Source organism: Pholcus phalangioides, unplaced genomic scaffold, assembly GCF_987345545.1.
Source record: "Pholcus phalangioides strain wild (caught in Gottingen) unplaced genomic scaffold, Ppha-v1.0 ptg000017l_1, whole genome shotgun sequence".
In the NCBI taxonomy this organism is placed as follows: domain Eukaryota; kingdom Metazoa; phylum Arthropoda; class Arachnida; order Araneae; family Pholcidae; genus Pholcus; species Pholcus phalangioides.
In genome coordinates, this window is record NW_028301610.1 from 54,716,440 (window position 1) to 54,742,204 (window position 25,765).

Genomic DNA, 25,765 nt, shown 5'->3' on the forward strand with positions numbered 1-25,765 from the left:
ATTTCTTTTGCTACAATATGCTCGAAGATTTTACAGCAGGAGGAAGTGATTGCTATTGGCCTGAAGTTAAGGGGATTGGAAAGTGAACCCGTTTTGTGGATAAGAATAATTTTATTGATTTTCCAGTCGTTCGGGAGGGTAGCAGAATTTAGTGAAACATTGAACAGGATTAAAAGATAGTCAGCGACTTCATCAGCACAGAATTTAAGAATAGAATTTGGGATGTCGTCAGGGCCAACAGAATGGGGTTTCAGTTTTTTCAAAAGTTTTAGGATACCTTGTTTGGAGAAGGATATAGGGGGTGAGTTGTGGATAGAATCAAAAAAAGAGTATTGGGGAGGAGAGGGGTCTATTGAGAAAACCGAGCAGAAAGCTAAATTGAATTCGGTAGCCATCTCTGAAGGAGAAAATGTATATTTATTTGAACTTCTCAGGGAAGTGGGACCAACAGATTTAGGTCTAAGGTAACTCCAGAATTTTGTTGGATTGGTTTTTAAGTAATGGGGTAGAGAAGGAGAGAGGTATCTGGACTTTTGGACGGAAATGAGGTTTCTGAGGTCTCGGGTGGAGGGTGAAATTATGGATTTGAGTGAATTGGATTTGTTAGTTTTATATTTGAAGATATGCAAATAACGAACAGAATTCCTCCAAATTATCAAGGAATTGTCAAATTTCAATGAATATGGTATCAAGCTTTTCATCATGGCTGACACCAGAGCATTAACAAGAGTCTATGATCTGTCGCAGAAGTTATTGTTATTGTTTTAATTTTCTACATAAATACAAGATGAAACAAAAAAAAAATCAGCCAAGGGGTCTACAGACCCATACTGGACGATACATTGCAAATTTATAATGAATAATAAGGAACACAGTTACTTATTAGTAAACATCAATACAGTTGTTTGGTTTCGTCCAACACGACTACCGATTTCCCTGAAAGATAATCCACAATCTCGGTAGGCCACGATCCTTCCTCTGTCGAACTCGGATACTTGATCAAAAGATGATCGCTGTTTTCTACGAGGCCTAATTGATCGTTTTTTTGAAAAAACCACAAGAAAAACACAATTGCCATACTTCAAATCGTCGAAATCTCCAAGCCTTAAATAGCACTTTGAAATGGCGCCACAGGCGCGCGTGATGTGCATCTGCGCTGAAATTGTAATCATTTGCATATCTCACCTCCGCTAATGCATGTTGTAAATTTCATATTATTTGCATGCTTTCTTCAGGGTGTTGCATTTACGGTGGCCAGCAGTGTATTTTAATAGCATTTTTTTTCATTTTTGGGGAATTTTATCTTTTAGTTTTTAAATCTTGTGTTTTAAATTTTTAAGGCATTTTTTCAAGTTTTTTGGAACGTTTTTGATGTTCATTTTTCAGGTGTTTTTAGGTCAACAACATCTGGGCCTTGGTTATTACGCTTCACATATTTTTCTTCGTAATTCATTAAAACCAATTCTTGTTATAAATTTCTATTCAATAAGTTGAAAATAAATGTAGATGATGGAGAGAGAGAGAAACTCACATATGACAAGAGAAAAACAAGTTTTCATTTTGGTTCCTGCACAAGATTTACTGACAAAGCATGTTTTTAAAAAAAGATTCACAACATTTATTTCGGAGATACAGTAGTCCTTTCTAAAGTGAATCCTGTCTTTCTCATGCCATAACCATAAGGCGATAGAGACGCATAAGCATTTAAAAAAAAAAATAAAAAATAAATTCCAGGAATCTCAAAAAATCTTTCACTTTTTGTGATGCATTAAATGAGAACAAAAAAAGCTCCAGCTATTTCTGTCTTTTTGTCATTTTGGGTCCTATTGTTTTAGGTTAGTGAACAGATATATATATATATAGTTGGCTAATTTTATTAAGTATAAATTGCACTTTGTAGCTTAATACTTTTTTTGAGTGTGTTGTATTCTTTTATTATATATTTTTTCTTCGTGATTTAGTGTTGAGCCTTCTATTTTACATTCTATTTTTTCGTACAATCCCCTACATATATTTCGCATTGTAATTTTTTTTAATTTCTTGTTAACGTTTCTCATTTTCCTATTTTTAATTATTATCTAGTTTAGCAATAGTGTTAGTATGCCTGGACCTTGACTAGTGTTGTGTAGAGCTTGCGACGGGAGATTTCCCTGGTCTAGGGGTATAGTAGCTGATAGTTTCAATTGTAAAGGGTGCTTGGATAGGGAAAGGTTGGAACTCGAGGTCGAAGCCTTACAGGGAAAAGTTAGGGTTCTAGAGGGCCCAGTTATAACGAAGCCAGAGCCTCTTGTCGTCGAGCCACCTGTTGATGAAGAAGCAATCTCCATGAAAAACGACAGTTTAGAGGGCAAATGGGTGGTAGTGGATGAGGTAGAGGGGGATAGTGATAGGGGTTTAATCATCGGCAATTCTATGGTTAGGGAACTTGGGAACAGAGTGTGTAGGGATTTTCTGGGTTTCGAGCGCTGTTGTCTTCCTGGGGGGAAGATTTTCAATGTTCGAGACGTTTTTCATCGCCGAAAGTTACCCTTGCATGTGATTCTGTGGGTGGGAACGAATCAGGTAGGAGCGAATATTAGTGAGTCTCTGTCAGAGTACCGGGATTTACTATTATCCGCTAGGGAGGAGGGGGGTTCAGATGTGGCAGTGATTCCAGTGCTGCCAAGGGGTAGTAGACGGTATAGGAGTAGGATCCAACAATTCAATATAGGACTGAAGGACATTTGCTCCTCACTTGGGGTCACGTTTTTGGAGCTTCCCGCATTTACTGATAGGTGGCTTCGTTCAGATGGGATCCATCTAAATAAAAGGGGGGTCAGGGAGGTTTACGATAGTCTTAGGTTAGGTTTTTTACTCCCAGACCACATAGTCGGGAATGCGGGTTAGTTAATCATAACAGTACTGACGGGGAATTACCCACCACTGACTTGAATGGCTTCTCGATTGACAATAAATCACCGGGTAAATTAAAATGTGTGCTAATTAATGCCAGGAGCTTGGGTAGTAAGAAAGATTTTTTAGAAACTATGATGGTTGTGGAGGGCCTGGATCTTATAGCCATTACTGAATCTTGGGCAAAGGATGGGGATGAATCTTTTTTACACATCTCAGGATGCGATACTTTTTTCAGAAATAGATCGGATAGGAAAGAAGGTGGAGTGTTGATATACGTGAAATCATGTTTGAAGGCTAGAGAGTGTAACGTGAAGAAATGTGATATTGAAACTGTATGGGTTGAGCTTGAGAACAAAAGACATTATAAACTTATTGTTGGGGTTTGTTACAATCCACCAAATAGGGATCCAAACTACATCGCCAAATTGCATGATGAAATTTCCTACATGTGTAAGCGAAAGAGGATCCTCATACTAGGGGATTTCAATTACCCAGGTATTCAATGGGAGAATCTTTCATCGAGAGATCAGTATGAAAGAGAGTTTCTTGAGTTGGTGCTCGAAAATTTTTTGTATCAGCATGTATCAGAAGCCACTAGAGGTACTGCTATTTTGGATTTAGTTCTCACTAGTTCTGAGCATCTTGTTAAGCATGTTTCGGTAGGGGAAGAGTTTTCTTCCAGTGATCATCGTATCGTCAGATTTCACGGTAACTTTTCCTCGGGTAAGGTTGATAACAAAAGACTGGTTCCTTGCTTTCGAAGAACTAACTTTGATGTTCTGAGAGGAAGGTTAGCGGAAGTTTTCAAAGACAGGTTGGAATCAGAAGGGGTGGTAAGTCAATGGGAGGAATTTAGTACGAAACTGTCCTCTGTTTTGCACGATGTCATACCCTTTTGTTCGAAAAAGGCGTGTTTTTACATTGCACCCTCTATGATTCATGGATAGCGTGCGTAACCTCTATTTTTTCTTGTACTTGAGAAACGCATTTGGCAGGGCTTAAAAATTCTGTTCGACTTGATTTTTTTTTATTGTTTTATATTTGTACATAAATACAAGATGAAACAAAAAGATCAGCCAAGGGGTCTACAGACCCATACTGGACGATACATTGCAAATTTATAATGAATGATAAGGAACACAGTTACTTATTAGTAAACATCAACAAACTAAAACAGAAAAACGAAATATTAGAAAAATGCACACACACACACACAGTGTTACGAAAATGGGGAGGGGGTTTAAAAAAAAAATCAAATGTCAAAACAAAACTTTCACGTAATTTGTAGTATTTTTGGCAACAGCAAGGAGTGCAATTACATGAAATACACATTGTATGATTTTCAGATAAGTATATGCAAATAAAAATCAATCGTTTATTACAGCAGCATGTGTTCCACATGACCACCACAACAGGGGAGAACACATGCAGGTGAGTCAGAAATCCAGCAACGGGGGAGTCTACATACACAGTTTACAATGGTGAACTGGTTGTGGATTAGGAGCACGTTCTTATAACCGTCTCATATGCATATTTTCAACGAAGTCGCTCGTACCAGCACCACCTGTTGGCTGTTTTTGAGTCCCCCATCTTAAAAAAATTCCAGTGACCTAGCAATGCTGACCCTGCAAACCAGTTTTTATTTCAGTTATTTTTCCGGTTTTTATGAGTCTAACTTTCTATAGACTTTTTGCCAACCATGTATTTTCTCAAATAAAGGTATATATTTTCATGTGCCGTTTTAAACACATCGGCATGGATGTGTTTAAGCAACTTTTAAATATTTTATTTTTACACGTGAGCTGTACGTGAAGTTTCTATAATCACCAACGTTTACGTTTTAGCCAATCAATGGCTAAAACGCAAACGTCTCCTATTTCTTGACTCTTGCATTTTGGAAGAAAATGCCATTTGTGGAGGAGACGCATTAGTATGCATTCTTCAACAATGATAGAAAAATAAGTTGGCAAACAATATATAAATGACATTTCTAAACTATTCAAATCTACGTAAATCATACAAATATAGGGTGTTCCCTGAAATGCAATATCCCATATTTTTTTAAATATGACAATGAATGAATGAAGGCCAGAACTTTGCCACTGGATTTATCCTGTTGCCGAGATCTCTTCCAGCCCAGCTTCGTGGAAGATTCTGGTTTTAAATATTGACAATAATTTTTTTTTTAATCTTGTAATAGCGTTCAGGGTACCTCATTTGCTTGATATAACACCTCAAAATTTTTCTTCGCCAGATAATTAAATGCTTGCCAACCAAAGGGTGGATTGGATTATAATAAACAGAGTAGAGTATTCAAAGGTACACTCTCAGCTACCTCATTGGGCATTTTACCTGTTGTGGCCTTGTATTTGTAAAAAAAAGTTGAGACTAGATTGACTATAAATTTGGTCATTAAGATAAGCTGGAAATTCAACAAAATATTCATTAAAACAATTGCATATTTCTTTAGGAGTTATATAACTTATTATTTCTGTCAATGTGTGATCCGGAATGCCTTTATCAGACGTAGTATTAAGAAGTTTGTTTGTTTTGAAGTGTTTTTGGAATTTGAATTAGTGAATATTCCCAAAAAAGTATTTTTTATTTGCATGGAATGTCTTTATTTATTGAATTATGAAAGGATTTAAAACTATTCCAATTTCCAGAGGATTTGTGTTTTGAATAAACTTGGCAAAAAGTTTATTTTTGAAATTGATAAATCTTAAAAGAGCTGTAGTAATCCAAGGCTGCCTAAAACGATTTTTTTCTATGTAAAATCTGAGAAGTAAAACAATTATAAATATTCTTAAAAGTTTCCAAGAACAAGTTGTAGGAAGCATTAACATCATTGAGAAGAATTACTGAGGTCTAGCAGACATTACTCAATTCTGGCATAAACTTATTGATATTTCTATGATTAAATATCGGTCGTCGGAAAACAGTGTTTTTCGCAGAATTAGTCACACGTTTTATGTTTGAGAAAATATAGGCAAGCAATCACCAAATGGACATGAAAGCACACCAGAACTGCCATCAACTGAGTTAGTTATGCAAAGATCTAAGTAGGTTGAAGAAGTGAGGGTGATACGAGTTAGTTGATTGATGACAATATTAAAAATGTATAGCATTCAACAATATCAAAGAGGGAACGTTTTTACCCAATAAGACAAATGTATCTACAGGGTGTCCCTGAACTCATGGGCCAAACTTTAAGGGAAGGTAAAATACAAATAAAGAAGCATTTTTTGTATGGCAATGTGGGGTCGGAAATGAAAATTGTTAGCGGAAAAAAATGAAAAAAGCTTTCCATTTACATTAATAATCAGAAAATGCTTAAATATGCCACCACCAACATCGATACGAGCCTGGCAGCAAATGATTGGCGTACCCTTTCGAAGTTGTCAGATGTTTCACGAACAATGATATTAAAAAAAAGTTTTTTTTTCATTTCCTTAGCATTTCGTGTTTTTTCACCAACACTTTTCATTTCCGACCCCACATTGCTATCCAAAAAATGTTTCTTCATGTTATGTTAAAACATACATTACCTTCTCTTAAAGTTTGGCTCATGGGTTCAGGGACACCCTGTATATTTAAATAACCAAGAACGTATACAGCTTTATGGGAATAGAAAAATATGAAAATATATAATGTATTTCAACAGTGACATTAGCATGCGGAGGGAGGTAAAATGCAGCAAGTAGAATGTTAGTATTTTCAATAATAATCAATTCACATTATGTATCAGATATGTTCAAGCTCAAATCAAAATCCACAAATTCATTTAAAGCATATATTGCAACTCCGCCATGTACTGTATATCTCTTGTTCAAGTAATAGGTGTGATAACCTTCAAGAGCAACAAAATCGTTATCTTTGAATCAAGTTTCACAAATGCATATTACATGGGAAAAATGTAAAAGATTTGAAATTACACGAAATTACACAATGTTAATAAACTTAGCTACCATTACTATACTTAGTTACCAAAAAGACCGAAATTTTTTGTTTCAAAAATGGAACAAAATTGTGATTTTTAAATCATGTGTGGAGGACCTTTAGACCTTTAAATTTTATGATGCTCTTCTACATCGCAATGGAGATATCCTGGGTTTTAAATTACATTTTGATACTTGAATTGACATGAATCAAGTTTTTATATAGAAATGTCCTCTCCACTCGTCAATACAAGATTCATTGAAAGACAGGTTATTTGTGGAGATGAAGATTACAAGGAAGAAAATTCATCACTGCCCCCACGGGGACTCGAACCCCGGTCTCTCGCTTGCCGGATGAATGCTCTATCACCTAAGCTATGGAAGCAGATAGAATATTTCAACCTTGGAGTGTATATGTTACCGGCAAAGTATGAAATACCGGTTTTATTCTATACTTTGCCTAGGAATGCCTAAACACAATCCAGGCAAAGTATGAAATATCTTCTTCCAACAAATCTCTTTAGGGGGGGGGGGGTATAAAATATTACATAAAATTAAAATTTCACAGAATTTTCTTTTTTTTCCGGAAAAGTTTCCCTTTGGCTCTCGTGAATCTGTTGAGGGGCGGTATAAAATATTAAAATTTCGCAGAATTTTCGTAATTTTTTCCCAGAAACGTTTCCCTTTCGCTCTCATGAAAAAGGATCTGTTAAGGGGCGGTATAAAATATTACGATTTCATCGAATTGAAATTTCACAGAATTTTCTTTTTTTCCCGGAAACGTTTCCCCTTTTGCTCTCGTGAAAAAGGATCTGTTGAGGGGCAGTATAAAATATTACAATTTCGTCAAATTAAAATTTCACAGAATTGTCGTCATTTTTTCCCGGAAACGTTACCTTTTCGCTCTCGTGAAAAAAGGATCTGTTGAGGGGCGATGTCGTCAAATTAAAATTTCACACAGTTTTCAATTTCAAACGTTTTCCTTTAGCTCTCTCGAGAAGGAATCCCTTGAGGGGCGGCGTCGTCAAATTATATTTTCACACAGTTTTTTTCGATTTTTCCAAGAACCCTTAACCTCTGGCTCTCTGGAGAAGGGATCTGTTTAGGGGCGGTATAAAATATTCAATTTATACGATTACAATTTAATATAATTTTTCTTAATTTTTTTCTGTAAACTTTTCCTTTGGCTTTCTTGACAAGGGATCTGTGGATGGACGATATAAAATGTCACATTTTCGTCAAATTAAAATTCATTCGTCAAAATAAATCACAGCTGAATTTAAGCGGGTAATTTCTTTTTGGAATTTCAAATCGGATACAGACAACAACATTTTATTGCTTTAGGATGTTTTTCGTGGAATACCTTTTATATGTTACTGTAAACTGTAAAGACAACGGCATAAATCTGTAATTACGCATTATCGCCGGATTTATATCGATTACTATGCATAATCACCGATCAAAACGGATGAAATTATTGTGCATAATAACCGGCGATTATGCATAATCACCAGATTTATCACAATTACTGTATTTGATACATGGCGCCAACCTGTAAATGTTGTCAAAATTAGTGCTCAATGATAACAATTCTGAAAAGTGCCCCGCGACATAAAAAATTTTGGAACCAGTTTTCTATCACTTTGGTCCCTCCCCACGAAATGAAAGTGATCCCCCTTTGAATGAAATTTCTGGCTATGGGCCTGATGAGACACATAACGCCAATTATTTCACCACTGACGTAAGCTCCCAAAGCTGAGGTGAATGATTTCATTGCTATCCAAAGAATTCACGTAATTTTGGTAGATTGTAAAAACTGTGTGACTAAGTTTTATTGCACATTTAGGCTAACCAAATTTCTTGGAGAAAAATACCAGAACTCACGATTTCAAATATGGGTAAAACACGGAACATCGCCAATCATCGCCATAAATGACGCCGAATGTAAGCAAAGTTGCCAACTTTTGCAGAAATCACTAAAAAAACGCCAATGGCAGGAAACAAAGCATTACTCTGAGAGAATTGCAGTGAACAAAAATGGATTCCACGAAGTACATTGTAAAATAATGAAATAAAATGTTTGAAGAGGCAAACAATTAAATCACCGTTTAGTATTTGCCGTCTTGCAGTGGAGTAGTTTGGGAGCTAGCGTTTTACTGTGGAAGTGTTGGTTCGAACCCAGATTCTCTCGGGCATGGATGTTTATTAACATTAACAAATTCCCTGGACAGATCATACAGGATCTCTTGAACATATTTAAGGATCACTTTATCAAGAAAGTAAAAAAACCATGACGTATGTGAGGTGAATATTCTTATTCATAGTTGTAATTATAGTGATATAATTTATGTGTTGAAAAATAATTTCAATAGTTGATTTTAATAAAGTATAAAACTATAAGCATCTAAAAGTAGGCTTTGTAGATTCTACAATGTAGAAAATTCAAACACGGCATTCTTACAAAAAAGTCAGGACAGCCAAAATAAAGTGAAATGCGTGACATATGTGTCATATGCATAAGGTCACCACAAAACGTTTGCTAAGTAGGCCTATATTTTGCTATTTATCTTTTATTTTCACTGTCCTGAATTTGTTTTTCAAAATGTACCGTATTTTCGACTAAACTCACATGACTCACTGAAACTCGCTCAATAAGCGAGAAGAAGATTATTTTAATTTCTTACACATCACAGTACGATTAATTATGATTGTAAACATAAACGTTCATGTCACATATTTGTGACGTGTTTCTTTTTTACATAACAAAAACAAGACATTTAAAAAAAAATATCAATAACATAACATTTATTTTGTGAAATACATTTTTATTTACTGCAATTTATTGTAGTCCTCCTTCGTACATACCCATCAGCATTTCTTTCCCATCAATTTTAACCATAATTAGCAATTTTTCAACATTTGACAATTTTTTGAGAGATAGAATAGCAATAAGTAGGGTGATCATACATCCCGTATTTCTCGGAACAGTCCCGGTTTTTTTCTGTTTTTTTGCTGTCCCGAGTTTTCAAATATTTTCAACGAAGTCAACTTCACTTTTTATTCTTTAAATCAATGATTAAAATTATCTTTCCAGCTTAGAAATTACATCATGATAATGAGGCTTTTGGAATAGACATCATAATCATCAGCAGCATCGGCATACTCAAAGGGGGGGGGGGATTTTGGGGTTCTAACCCCCCCCCCCCCCCCCCCGAGCCAAGATAATAGTGTTATTTTACAGGAAAAAAGGTAAAACCCCCTCAGAAGGTAAAAAAATCTCAAACCCCCCTCGAGCAAATTCTGCGTACGCCTATGATCATCAGTATCACTTGGAGGGACAAGCACAGCATGTTTTTCCCATGGGAAATCAATGTTAAAATTGCCGAATTTACCGTAGAAATGTGGAAATTTAGTAGGGTTTTCCGCCTCATCAATAATTTTAAAAATTGAATTGAATTCTCGATTTTCGAAAAATTGAGTTCGCATAGAAATATGAAGCACAGAAAATTAAATATAAAATAATTAGCCGGACCTACTTTTGAGTTAGATATTCATGCAATAACATTGATTTATATCTTCTCAAGCACAAAAATGAGAATTAATATCTCCGTATTGTTTTATAATATCCAATATCATCAATCTATATAGTTTAGGATGTTTTGAAATTAATTATGGGCCCGTAAATTACACTGAAGAAATTCCGCAGCTTTAATCAAGCATTTTTTAAAGCAAAAGCAGGCAAATCGATAACTTGAGCTTCAAGAAAATGTTCAAAATATCTAGCACCCATTAAAAAGAAAAAAAAAAAAACAATTCATTTCTACGTTTCTTTCATTTTGATTTACGTCTTTCATGAGTTGCGCAGGAAGTCGCCATATTGGTTACCATGTATGTCCCTCCAGAAAAAGGGAAATATCACTTGATTCAAAAAGCCTCATTAAGAGACTAAAAACAAGAATATTCATCTCACACATTTGTCATGTTTTTTTTAAATTCACTGCAATTTGAAGTGGCGCTTTATTTTCTCGCGATTGGCGAATTTTCTGTGATTTTAGCACGAGTTAACGACTTCGCTTACTTTTGCATCATTTAGCGATAATTGACATTGTCCCGCATTTTCCCGTATTTTGAATCCCAATTTCACGTATTTTTCTCGAGCAAATATGGTCGGCCTAACCATAAGCAAATCTTTACTTAGGATCTCTATCTCCCGTACTTCCCGATAAAATATGGTAAACCTACGTACACCAATTTGTTTTCCGTGACCGACATACCACGGTCACTTTCCCTCGCATAGATGGAAAGGGCGCTTTATACATTATAATTTTTGTTCATAAATCCATAGATAAAAATCTTGGTTACTTCAAGACAAAATGATATCGCATAATCCGCATTTGCAAGTTCCATTTATCAATGCTGAAATATCAACAGTAGAAAGACGGAACGGGAGTCTTTTTCACCCTGCACGCTGTTTAAGCTTACATATCTCTGCTAAGAATAAACCGAACCACCTGGAATTTCTGGACTTTTCCTGAATTAGCATGTTTTTATTGTATACCAAAGCTTCCTTTCGTTATCTTTTTTAACAATGAAGTTACGAGCGGATATACCTAGAAAGACCGAAGGGGGTCATAGTGACCCTTCCTTATATTCTAGCACATTATGCGGTAAATACTACTATCGTCGTCACAATTGATTTCTAAGTAGGTTATAATCCTTCAGAAAATCTTTTTTGCATTTGACCTTGTGTGTGACCTGTCTTTTCCTCTCATTCTTATCTGCAAGTGTCGTCGGCAGGTGTGTCATTTTTGGTTTTTGTCAAGCACATTATCTGTTAAATTGTTTATTTTGGGACGTAGAAAATTTGAGTACATGTGATCTTTTCAAACAGTTAGTTTAGAACATAGTTTCCCAAACTTTTTGTTCCATCGCCCCCTTCTTCAGATAAATTTTTCCCTCATCGCCCCCCAACTCAAGCGAACCCATAGGATCCTATGTTTTACCCGTGACTTCTATCGCCCCCTTGGCCCTTTCCATTGCCCACCAGGGGGCGATATTGCCCACTTTAGGAAACATTGGTTTAGAATGACGAGAAAACGTATATTTACAGAAGAAATACCCAGGAGATGCAAAGATTAGATGAGAGAAACTGTGGAAGCAGTTATGATGAAAGTGCAGAAGAGCATAGATCTACCCTATGTCGAACTGTAGTGATGAATGTAGCGGTTCTGATGACGAAGATTTAAATCAATATAAAATTATTTCTCGGGCGCGGTAGCCCAGGTCGATAAGATACTCGCCCAAAGTACCAAAGGATGTTTAGAGGTGTCACGAGTTTGATACCCGGTTCGTCTTTGTCAGAAAACTTTCCTGACACGAGTACAACAGACACGGCAACTTGACTGCAGAAAAAATTGCTACCGCAAGAAGTCCCCCATTGAGGAGTTAGTGCACCAACCTCTCGATGAGCATAGAAACAAGCTTGCCGTTCGGAATCGGCAATAAATTGTAGATCCCGGTCTAATTAGCTCTCGTGTGCAGAAAATGACCGTGGTGTGACTCATTATAACTCGTTGAAGCCACAGAAACGATCTAAGAAACTGCAGCAGATGGGAGCATATGGAAAATCATAGAACCTTCCTCAACTTTAGGATGTCGAGGATCGCAAAATATATTGAGAGAAAATCAAGGCCCCACATTTTATGCGTTCAAAAAACATAAATGAAAGTGTTCTGGGTTCGTGACGCCTTATTTTCTGCGACAAAATGATTCGACATATACAGAAACTGAAGCCCATCATCGTCTAAATGAAACTTCTTGGTCAGTTTCTTTGCTTGAACTGGATGCAACGATATCCATTATATATGCAAGAGGTGCAAAAAACCTTCTACTGAATTCATTGTGGTTGTCGAGATTTGGGGTCCCCTATTTTTTCCCCAAACAATGACAAGACATCGTTTCAAAGAAATTTTGAAATTCATGCGATTCGATCTGAAATCTGAAAGGTCTGAAATATTAAAAACTGACCAATTTGCTCTTGCATGTTCACTATGGATTTCATTCATAGAATACAGTGCGACTTGCTACAAACCAGGGCCCAATCTAACTGTGGACGAACAACTTCTACCCTCAAAAGCAAGATGTCCATTTACACAGTATATCCCAAGTAAGCCAGATAAATTTGGGATAAAATTCTGGCTTCTTGCCTGCGTTGATTCTAAATATATTCTGAATCGACAGAAAATCAGTTTCTATTACACCAGCAAATCAACTTGTCTATAAACATGTAATTCGATTAGTCTAACCTTATCTAGGAGAGCGTTGAAACAAAACAACAGATGATTATTTTACATCACTGAGATTATGTGCATTTTTGAAATCGACAAGCTTGGTTGGGACCCTTCAAAAAGACCGACGTGAGGTACCTCCAACTCCAAAAACAGGAACACAGGATCTATACTCGTCGAGAGTATTCAAAACTGGAACTGATATCACGCTGGCATCTTATCAGAGAAAAAAGATTAAAAATGTTCTAGTTCTGAGTTCACTTCATACTGATATAACTATCAACGAAAACGTGAAAAAGACCCCAGAAACAGTTGCATTCAATAACGAAATTAAATATGGAGTCGACACCGTGGATCAAATGGTGGGATTATACACCAATAAGAATGGAAGTCGTCGCTGGCCAATGCATGTTTTCGGAAAAAATTACGAACCTCAACAGATCCTTTTTCACGAGAGCGAAAAGGGAAACGTTTTGGGGAAAAAATGGCGAAAATTCTGTGAAATTTTAATTCGACGAAATTGTAATATTTTATACCGCCCCTTAACAGATCCTTTTTCACAAGAGCGAAAGGGAAACGTTTCCGGAAAAAAAAGAAAATTCTGTGAAATTTTAATTTTATGTAATATTTTATACCGCCCCTTAAGAGATTTGTTGGAAGAAGATATTTCATACTTTGCCTGGATTGTGTTTAGGCATTCTATAGAATGACTAGTCATTCTATAGAATGCCTAGGCAAGGTATAGAATAAAACCGGTATTTCATACTTTGCCTGAAACGACCAGGCATTCTATAGAATGCCTGGATTTCATACTTTGCCGGTAACATATATATATGTTGAAAGGCACCGTACATGGACGGCGTCGACAATCAACTAATAGCTCGTGAATGACATAGGCCAAAGAGATGGCCACATGCATATAGAAATGTCCTCTCCACTTGTCAATACAAGATTCATTGAAAGACTGGTTATTTGTGGATATGAAAATTATAAGGAAGAAAACTCATCACTGCCCCCCCAGGGACTTGAACCCCGGTTTCTTCTTTGTAATTTTCATCTCCACAAATAACTAGTCTTTCACTGCATTCTTGTATCAAGTTTTTATATTTATGTTTCAAATTTATATCTATCTAATTTGTGGATATTTGGTCAGGAAAACCATAGAAATATAAGAACCTGTTCCCTTTTTTCTTAAATGACTTTTTCCTGACTTCTTTATAACCCTTTTCCCAATTTACAAATTTTCTGTGACTTCATGCCTTTTCCATAATAGTAATAAAAATATTATGGATTTGTATAAAAATTATAAAAATTTATAAAAAAATATTACTCAAAACATTATTGAATCACCTGTTTCTGTTTTGATCAATGAACTGTTGTAATTGCAACTATATAAGTAGTCTGACGATGATGCGGTTCCTGGAGAGTAAGGTGGTGGAGCAGGAGGTGGAACATGAGTGCTTGAATGCTCATTTGTGACATCTGTGTTTTCTTGCTAAAAAAACATATTTACCATATTGTTTTGAATCAGGTTATTACATCATAAAGTCAACACTCATTTACACAAACTCTCGAACTTGAACATCTGAAGCAACTTTGCAAGGTTGCCCAGTCCCTTAATCTATATATACAATGACATGAATGATTCACTGATTCATCATTGCCGAGCCGTAACCACTGAAGTTATAAATAAGAAATTTGGTCAGTAGTTTTATTTTATGAAGTAAAGACCCACTGAGAAAGATTTTTTTTTAATTCGACCCCTAAGGGAATCATAAGGGGGTTCAAAGGTTATACAGAGAAATCACGCTGAGCCAAAACCGCTCTGGAGCAATATTTATGAAATTTGGTCAATAGTTTCATTTCATGATGTAAAGTCTCACCACGAGGGGCTTTTCGAAATTCGGCTCTTAAAGTGGTCATGAGGGGGCTCAAAGATTATATAGAACAATCATTGCTGAGCCTAAATCGCTGAAGCCATAAATATGAAATTTGGTAAGTAGTTTTATTTTGTAATGTGAAAACTCATTAACAATGGATTTTTAAAAATTCATTCTGCAAGGGGAACATTGGGAGGGGGATTTCAAAAGTTATATGGGGGTATATTATAACATCGCTGAGCCCAAACCTCTGGAAGCTATAAATATGAAATTTGGTCAGTACTACACTGCTCAAAACAATTAGGGGAGCAAGCAAAAAAGTGAAGAAAACCGTGCGAGACAGCCACGTATTGGCATACAATGGATAGTACACGCGTATCAATGCGCAATACAGAAAAAAGACGTAAAAAAATTTGGAATTAAGCTTTAATTCTTTGAAAATATGGAAAAAACATGAAAAGATGATTTAGGGCAACAATTTGGTTACATGTCAACGATAAAAAAAAAGTACTGTTTAGACATGATGCATGAGTTTTAATAGGGCGTGTGGTCTCCTCGAACAGCTAAGACTGCTGCACACCTGTTTGCCATGGATGCGATGAGGTTATCGATCAGACTTTGGGGAATACTGTTCCACTGCTCAAGAAGTGCAATCTGCAAGTCTCGGACAGTAACAGGAGGCCTTGGTCGCGCAGCAATGCGTCGTCCGAGCATGTTTATTGGATTCAGGTCAGGAGAGCACGCTAGCCATTCCATACGCTGTATTGTTTCAGCTTCAAGCATGTTCTCCACCAGACGAGCTCTATGCGGTCGGGCATTACCATCCTGGAAAACAAAGGAATCTCCAATGGCCTTTCACGAACGAATGCGGGGTTATTTCGAGTGCCCCTGTCCCTCCATACCAGAACACGTCGGGTGTCACACTCCAGACTGAATCGGGACTCGTCTGTAAACAGCACTTGGCTCCAATCACGTTGCTCCAAATCGCGATGTTCAGCAACCCATCTTCTTCAGGCTGCACGGTGGCGTGGGGTCAACGGAATGCAGACCATTGGCCTACATGCATAGAGTCCTCCCTCATGAAGCCAATTACGTACTGTTTGGCTGGACACCCTTCGTCCTGTTGCCAAGAGCAACCGTCTTTGCAGCTGCGTAGCATTCCCTGTTCTGTTTCGACGGCTGTTAACCGTATATACCGGTCATCAGTTGCTGTAGTGGCACGTGGCCGACCTTGCCCTGGTCGACGTCTAACATTTCCTGTTTCTTGGAATCGATTCCACAGCCTTGCAACAACACTTCTGGCGACTCCAACAGCGTCCGTGACACTACGTTGTGTTTGCCCGGATTCCAGTCTGCCTATAACACGTCATGCCATGGATTCTGGTAAATCACATTGTTGAGACATCCTCAAGTCACCTTGTCTCAAAAAAAAATATTGCGCAATCGAATTTCACAGTTACGGCAGTAAAACAGACGTTTCTGCAACATCCCGATTTCTGCCCTTATCTCCTTTTTCTGGTTTTTGACGTCATGAACTTTGATTTGCATATGAAGTTTTCTTCTTCTGTTTCCTGCTAGGCTTTAAATTATGGAAGATTCATTTTATGTTACTTATCGGTATACATCTTTGCGTAATTTTGTTAAAACCATGTGCTCCCCTAATTGTTTTGAGCAGTGTATATTTTATAATATAGAGACACGGGATTACTGGAAATGCAACAACCGAGGGGGGTCATGAGGGATTCAAATGTTATTGGAAGGAATCATCGCCAAGCAATTATCAGATTACCAAATCTATGTGAGCGAAGCCGCAGATAGCAGCTAGTCTATATATATATAAAATCACATGTCCTAACTCAGTGATTCCCAACTTGGGCGTTAATGCCCCCTTGGGGACGCTGGAATGTTCCAGGGGGCGGTAGAAGTTACGGGTATAACATAGGATCCTATGGGTTAGATTGCGTTGGGGGCGCTGGGAGAAAAAAATTTCTGAAGAAGGGGGCGTTCAGACAGAAAAGGTTGGGAAACTATGTCCTAACTGATTCATCATCGCCGAGCCGAAACCGCTGAAGCTATGAATACCAAATTCGGTCAAGTTTTGTTTAACAACATAAAGACTCATTATGAAGGTGTTTTTCGAAATTAAAGGTGGTGAAAAGGGGGTTCAAAGGTGACATAGAGAAATCCTGCAGAGTCAAAACCACTTAAGTTAATACATATTCCTGAAATTTAGTCAGAAGCTTTATTTCATGACAACTTTACCAACTAAGAAGAGGTTTTTTGTAATTCTACGTCTAAGGGGGTCGGGTCAACGGTAATATAGAAATCATGTTGAGCCGAAACTGCTGAAATTGATGAAATTTGGTCAGAAGTTCTATTTCATGACTTAAAGGCTTACCAACAAGGGATTTTTTCATATTAGATCCCTAAGGGGGGGGGGGGGATCATAAGAGGTTCAAAAGTAACCTAGAGAAATCACACCAAGGCAGAACAGTTGAACCTATAGTCTTGAAATTTGGTCAGAAGTTTTGTGCATAAATACATTAGCGCGCACACAACACATTCATTGGTCTGATTCATTAGAAATTCTGCATGTATGGTTGAGTAGTAGTAGAATTGTGCTTTTTGCTATTGTTTCCTTCGCATAATTTATCTTTCACAAGTGGAAGCTGCTCTGTGTTTTCAGATTAGTTTCCAAAAATCATGAAACCTCTGAACATTTTCTGGTAGTCTGTGAATATTTCATTGACCTAGACCAGTGATAGGAAAACTCTTTAGGAGTATGCGAAAAAAAAAAACTGACGGGCCAATATAATTTATCATGAAACTAAACAAAACATTCATATTCTTTACAAAACATTTCTATACTATTATTTTAAAATCTGTTACAGGCAGGATAGAACCTCTAAGCAGTCTTTACTGACCTACACAATTTTGCTCTGTTCATTGCTTATAGTTTGAAAAAACACAAGTATAAATCGATGTTACCTTAAGAAAATATATTTTTCTTATTACTTTTATATATATATAATAGGAGACTCTCATAATTTAAGGTTCATATCATAAGATACATTGTTTTTACCTTAACAATTTACCCTTACCTCAGAAGTACTGCAGTTGTCATTTTTCTCACTTACAACTAATACATTCATGGTATGTAACATGAAACCGAAGTCTTCAACTGTGCCTTCCAAATCTTTATGAATAAGAATCTGAAAACAAAAATAAATGTTCAAAACACAAATAAATTAGATAGGAAAATAAATCTAAGAGGCTTTACATACTTATATGAAGACAATAATAATTTATATGTGGGCAGTGTATTATATTTTTTTCACAATCATTAGTTTCTAATGAAAATTAGTTCAAAATTTTTATGCTGCTGTATTTTTTTAGATATATCTGATATGATATTTTTATGGGAATTTTTTTCCTTTGCATTTTTATTAGCAGTCACCTCAAGGGCATTTTGCTTGTTATGATTCTTGAACTTGTATTTAATAAAGTATGGAATGTACATTACACTAAATATGATAATAACCTACAGCTTTTAAAATTAAATCAAAAGAATGGGTTTATATAATTATGCCTATAGGAAATTATACACAGTCAAAGCACATCATAATTTTTGTCATCATATATAACAGCATATAGATAATGAAATACATAACTCATCACAAGCTAGCATAGTTGGTATAAAAGACAATATTTGAGCATTTTGAGAAAGTATCAGTCAGTGCTCTGGTAGATTGCTCCCATAGTCATTGCTCTCAAAAGGTACCATCAGATTTTCAAAAAAAAAAAAAGTTTCTTGGATTTCAAGCGAAAAATCACCATATTCTACAGGGTGATTCGGAAAAACATAGCCAAACTGAAAGGGCAATTCAAGCATACGATAACAATCCAAAATGACATAGGTGGGTAAATGCCATCCAGAGCTACTACAGGGAGTTGCATCTCACACACTTTTAACGCAATCCCGAACTCAGCAAGCACGAAGTCGCAATTCTGACAACATAAATACGTTAGGGACCACACATACACTCACAACACACATTCCAGCATGTACCGGTTCATTAGAAATTCTCCATGGACTGCATGCGCTTGCTACAACCACTTAACCTTACCTGCACTTCATACACATTCCTATGTAGAATTTCTAGCTGTGGAATTTCACTGTTTTTCTGAATCACCCCATGTAAGCTAGGTAGTGTTTTGTAAAAAAATGTGTGTGCTGTTGCTGCTATTATTTACACTGCCACGAAGCTGGGCTGGAAGAGATCTCAGCGATGGGACAAGTCTGGTGGCAGAGCCCTGGCATTTATACATTGCTGCTGTTGTAATGTATGTTGTTGCCGCCTCCAACAGACATGGCTAGAAGCTTCTCAGTAGTGATGAATAATTACGATTATCGGGGGTAACATCTCCAGATCTGCACAATATAATGAAAGCCCAAAGAAAAAAATCATGAAATTTTTCTATTTATAGTTCATTTTCACACAACACCCTATAGGTAATAGAATCTGGAATTATACCCCTTGAGACCCCTATACCAAGCAAATTTGTGAGGTTGTTGAAGCAGGATTCCCAGCAAAATCTGCTCGTTCACTTCCCTGACCAAAAATGCATACATTTTCATGGGTGTATATAATATATAATCCAAAAATGTTCAAGATCACTCTAAATTATATTTCTCTGTAATATACCATTGAAAACCACAGTACAGACAGAATTTTCATATCTTGCCCCCCCCCCCTTCCTTCCTTCAGAGGGAGAGCATTGTGTTTGTAGTGTTAGTGTTATGTATGTTCATTTTCAGTCACTAATCTTCAAAATTTGCATATGTGTGTGAATGTACAGTAAAACCGCCCAACAATGGCCACTAACGAGACTTTGAACATGTGGCCATTATTGGGGATGACTATTTAATTTCTGAAGAAAAATAAAATAAAATTTGCAATCTATATGACATGTAAAATGACAATCCATTCTATAACTCATTCCGATAATTATATAACTGAATTTATAATATTAAAATAATTGAATAATCAATCCGTAGTGCTATTTTGGCATCCTAAAATTTAGGCTTGCAGTGCTAAGGTAGAACACAACAGAAACGACTTGACAAAGAAAACTGATATTCACCAAGACTATATATCAGCCAGCAACCCCAAATAAGTTCTTAGTTCCCACCCACAATCAACTAGACCAGTGTTTCCCAAAGTGGGCAATATTGCTGCCTGGTGGGTGATGGAATGGTCTGGGGGGGGGGGCAATAGATGCTACGGATTTAACATAGGATCCTATGGGTTCACTCGAGTTGGGAGGGGGGTAAAGAGAGAAATTTCTGAAGGGGCAATGGAACCAAAACTTTGGGAAACTATGAACTAGACCATACATGCTCAACCCATAATACGAAGGCTGTATTTGGCCCATGATCTCAAACCTAATTTTATAAGAATGAACTAAGCGGCACATTCTCAGATCACTTCAGTGACCCACAGCACTGTTATGCTCGACTTTAGGTCGTCTAACCAAAAAAAAGGGAAAGTTAAATAAAAGTTTAAGTATATGCAAATTAGAAATCTACATGACTTTCTATTGGTCCCTTTGTCTCTTGCTTGAAAATAAAGAGCCAGGATAGAATTTGTGAGTGCTAGTTTCTTCTCGTCTCGTTGAGGTGCTCGGTTTTCTTTCCTCGACTGACAGCGGCGGCCGGGACGTGCATCGAGATGTGAATTTTGTGAGGCGCTGGTTTTCCAGAAGCAAGTTCCGAAAGGGGACCCGACCACCATGCTCGAGATCGTCTTTCAAGTGGTGAGTGGTCACTAATATTTATGTCGGTGTAGAGGGCTCTGCGTGGGTCAGTTTTCCTTGGGTTCTCTCAATATCCCTGTTCAACTGAATAGTGTATTGAGCTGATTCAATAACGTTTAGAGTTTATGCCTATATTAATAATTTTTCTAGTTTTGTCTCATGCAGAATCGATTTTAAATATACTGGTAAACGTATGTAAATCATTCAAAAGAAAAGCTTTTATCCGAATAAACTTTTGCTATATTCTCCAAAATGTGTTTTTTATCTACTGAGTGTAGTCATTGTAACCATAGGTCGGGTTTGCTATCTGGTGGCCAGGGTTTTTGCGGGTTTATACAATATGTTTTTTTTGATGTTATTGATCCTGTGTCGTGTTGTGTGCCAAAAGGTGCGCAACATATAAAATGGTGCCGTGCTGACACATAAAGGGTGTTAATTTTCTTGGCCAGTACACCAGGGCTGCCCAGCCGAGGCTATTGAGTTAAGGGAAAATAGTTGTGTATTTATGTTGAAAGGGCCCCACTGTGATATTTTTTCTCATGTTTTTGATTTTTGATCTTGGAATTGTGTTTATTTTTTATGTGGGATCATAGGTTATATGATTTCTTGTTTTGTATTCCCGTGTGCATTTGTTGCGGTTGTGATCAGGAAGTGCTGGAAATTATTTTTTATTTTTTGGGTATTCCCTATTATCTAGGAATAGTGCACGGCAAGTTGGACTTGCACCTGTAGGGTTTATTTGAAAAAGGGACGGAAAATATTGGCGATCCCACATTTGATTGCTCTATTATTGATAGTATTTGGTGAAAGGATGTCAACAGTTAACTGGAGGCATGGCAGAGGACCCCCAGAATTCATTTAATTTATTCCCTTTAATTGTCGGAACCTATAATACTATCCCAAATTTTGATGGTACAGCCCAATCAAATTTGACTGTATCTGAATTTCTGACTCGCATAGACAGGGCAGCAGAGTTGACGGGATGGTCTGACGATGTTAAGAAAAAGGTGGTTATACAAAAATGTACGGGTACTATACTCGCACATATTCAGTCGTCTGCACATATTATTGATCCCATGTCATACACACAGTTTAAGACGCATTTGTTGGATAGATTTGCATCACCCGAGAGACCTGAAGTCCTTTTGTCGCAACTTACAACTACGACTCAACTGCCAACTGAAAAGGTTAGGGATTTTGCAGACCGTTTGGAGTCTCTAGCCAGGCGAGCTATACCGGCGACCCCAAACGAGAATATAGCTATTACACAATACAGGAACTCTCTGCTTTTGGCTAGATTTAAGGCCGGGGTATTGTCACACATGGAACCATTAATGTTGGTTCAGAATCCAGAGACATTTCCGGCAGCAGTGGATTTGGCTTATCGCATTGAGCAGACAAGTTCTAAACCTGCATGGGTTGCGTCTTCCTCGTCTGACCCCAATTTACACACATAATCTCTTGCTAATGACTCTTTGATTTCAACTTTAATGCAACAAATTTCGTCTTTACAAGAACAGGTGCAAAAATTACAAGTTGTTGATGCTGTGCGTAGACAACAGCAGTCGCTACAGGCTCCCCAGAGGCCGTTTCAGACACCTAGGCATATTGTATATTACAGTTGTAGAAATCGTGGTCATATTGCACGAGATTGCAGTCATAGACGGGAGGTTCAGAATAGTAATTCACGTACATATAATCAGAATCAGTCGCACAGTAGTAGGGGTTTCTTTCCTCGTGATTCTTCACATGATCCTCTCCGAGGTATGACGGGTTCATGTCCTGGGCAGTCAGGAGAACGTCGTTTTTCGTCACAACCTTCTAATTTTCAATCGTTGGAATCTTCTAACCCTTCTTCCTCCAGAGAGAGTACACATCACACTCGGTTCTCACGAAGAGACTGTTCTCCAGCGGTCAGCCCGAAGCGGGTGACTTTCGACACGAATGCTGCATCTAATCTTTCAGTGGTTCCGGAACTTCCGATTGTTCATGTGAGGATCGGCTCTACTGGCTTACCATGTTTGTTGGACACAGGTGCCGTATTAACTCTTATTACTGACTCTTGGTTTCGGAGTGAAAATTTACATCACCGTTATGAAGAAACTTGTGCTGTGAAGATAAAGGGTGTGACGGGTGAAATTATGCGAATAAGCCATAAAATTGAACTTTCTTTCTTTTTGGAAAATCGCGAGTTCAGTCACATTTTTTATGTGATCCCGCAAAGTTCATGTTATCATTATGAGGGTATTCTTGGTACTGATTTTTTGAGAGAGTGCGATGTTTCGCTTAAATTTAACAAGAACGGTGTATTGCTCACTCTCCCTCAGCGAAACGATACAACATCTGAGACTGTTAAGAGTTCTGGTTCTTCTCGAAGTACATTCAAGACGTCAATTGCTCGCCCGGAAGCTGAGGTGGTAATACCCCCTCGCACCGAACTTTTTGTCTCGATTTCTGTCGTACAACCGGTGGATTCTCAGTGCATACTGTTTGAGGGACTGTACACAAATGAGATCTTTGTGGTTGCAAATGTTCTACACAATAGAATTGATGAAAATAATTATCTTCTCAAGGTGTTGAACGTGTCGAGGGAACCAGTAACACTCTCCCCGGACACTGCTATAGCAAGAGTCGAGGGAATCTCCTGCCCTGACACTGAAGATTGCTTATCTTCGTATGTACCATCTATCGACAATTTCCCGGATTTCGATGAGTCAACTTCTAGCTTCAAGTTAGATAATGTTGCTGACGAACACAAACTCGAACTTATAAAGTTATTGTCTCCGTATAAAGATATTTTCGCTTCTTCATTGAGGGATTTAACGGGTTGCGATACTTTGTTGCATCGGGTACATCTAGAAGACGAAGTTCCTGTGCGTCAGGCTGCGTATAAGGTACCATATAAATTGAAACCTGAATTGGATACTCAAATGAAAGAGTTATTGGATGCTGAAATCATCGAACCTTCAACTTCTCCGTATGCTGCCGCGGTCCTGTTTGTGAATGTAACATGACGTCCTCCGGGTCATGTTTCCTTAATTTATGTCAAGGGGATGACTTACCTTTTGATTCCTTAATCTGTTGGTGTCTCCCGGGAGAGATATCATCTAGTCTCATTGGAGGTTGTTTTGTTCTAAATTTTATGTTAACTTAAGTATTTTGTTTGCCGGCGGATGGCCGCAGACCTCCGTTAGTAAACTTTTCCGGTTGTCATTAGTCGTGTTGGGTGAACCTGGCCAGTTCACCTGACATGTTGCCAAACGATAAATTATTGTTTACACTAATATTCTGAAACTATATGTAAATTATGTCGACGTGTACGTTGTGACGTAATAGTTTTCTTGTTGTGACGAAGTGTTTCCGTGGTCCAAGTGGACCAAGAATATTTGTCTCATGATTAGTATAAATACGGATTGTGTTTGTCGAACGTACACATTCCTTTTCACCTCACTCGTTCTACGAGTCCAGTTCTCCGATGTTGTAGCACAGTGGTGCTAGTTTTTCACTAATCAGATTAAATGTAACGAAACTTCATCTAGCCTTAGGCTCGGAAAAGTATCCTGTGATGTTTTTTTTCTAAATTTGCATTTATGTCTCGGCAGGTCTGAATCTCTTTTTAATAGTAGCTTCACATATATGAGTGGTGACTTAGCTCATCTAATGCTAGCTAGGGGATGACGGAAAGGTCTCTACACCTAGAGTTTCTGGTCCTAGTCTAGGTGGTGTCGCCAACCACGTACAATGGATGGGTTGACTATGGCTGTTCTCAACGTCTGCCTCATTGAAGCCTGATTCCCAACCATCTGCAATCCTAACCCCTTGGCACTCTCGGCGCTGACGTCAGATCGTTTCACCTATGGACTTACGTCACTTGTACGACCAGATTCTTTTCTTGGTTCCGATGTTGTGCCAGTTTTTGACAGTGCCTCTTGAGATGTGATGATATGGTATCCTACACACCTCAACCACCTCTGGGCTAATGTGAATCAGCCTCCTTCGGGTCTATTACTCAGAGGACGACCACTTCAAAACTGGACTTTGGAAGTCGTGTGGAAACGGTGACTTCCCTCTAGTCATATGCTGAAGTTCAGATAAGTGCAATATGTAAAAAAAGTCCATGTGATATATATAATGTTCTTATACTGATTTTTTAATATTGTTAGCAAAATTTTTACTAAATTTTATAACTGTGTTTAATTTTTTATAAATATAATAAATGTCTTGATTTGAACTCGTTGGTGTCTTATTTCCTTGTGCTGTCAAAAAACTTGAGGATAAAAAATAATTCGGGAAGTAACAATAAAACGTTACAAAAAATGGGGGCTCGACCGATTCAAGTTTAAGTTTTGACAGTAGTTGGAAATATGCTGAGTTGAGACATTTGTATATTTGAAATTACATTTTATTTATTAATTTTTTTGGTATGGGTCATAGTACACCTAGAAATGTGGACAGTCGATATGTGTCGGTTCAAATTGAACCAGATTTCGTAGATTCGAATATGTCTTATACGAATCCTATTGATTCGAATATGTCTTTTTCTAATCCTATTGACGGGATTAATTCCGGTAATCCTGCTAATGAGACTCAGGTGATCTTTCCCCCAGTAGTTCCGTTTAACCCTAGTAATGCGCTGAGTTTTCCAATTCAACGGGGTTGGGGAAACTTAAAATTTTCTGGGCAAAACGAAGATGTTCGAAGTTTTTTGCTTAAATGTGAGTCTTATTTTGCAATTTGAATAAATGTCTTGATTTGAACTCGTTGTTGTCTTATTTCCTTGTGCTGTCAAAAAACTTCAGGATAAAAAATAATTCGGGAAGTAACAATAAAACCTTACATGAGGAAGACGGATGGTTCTCATCGACTGTGCGTCGACATGCGACGTCTAAATTCTAAAACGGTCCCTGACAGTTACCCCTTACCGAACATGTCCGAGATGATAGATTCT

The 25,765-nt window shown here is 37.5% G+C and overlaps 1 protein-coding gene across 1 annotated transcript in view; it reads right to left on the minus strand.

Moving 5' to 3' along the window:
- Window positions 1–25,765, minus strand: part of Usp47 (ubiquitin specific protease 47) — a 507,668-nt gene that overhangs the window by 409,777 nt on the left and 72,126 nt on the right. Inside the window, exons 4-5 of the mRNA XM_089246367.1 lie at window positions 18,102–18,212; window positions 14,471–14,615 (exon numbers count right to left, since the gene is read on the minus strand). Of these exons, the coding sequence (XP_089102493.1) occupies window positions 14,471–14,615; window positions 18,102–18,212 (256 nt within the window). The remainder of the gene's footprint in view (window positions 1–14,470; window positions 14,616–18,101; window positions 18,213–25,765) is intronic.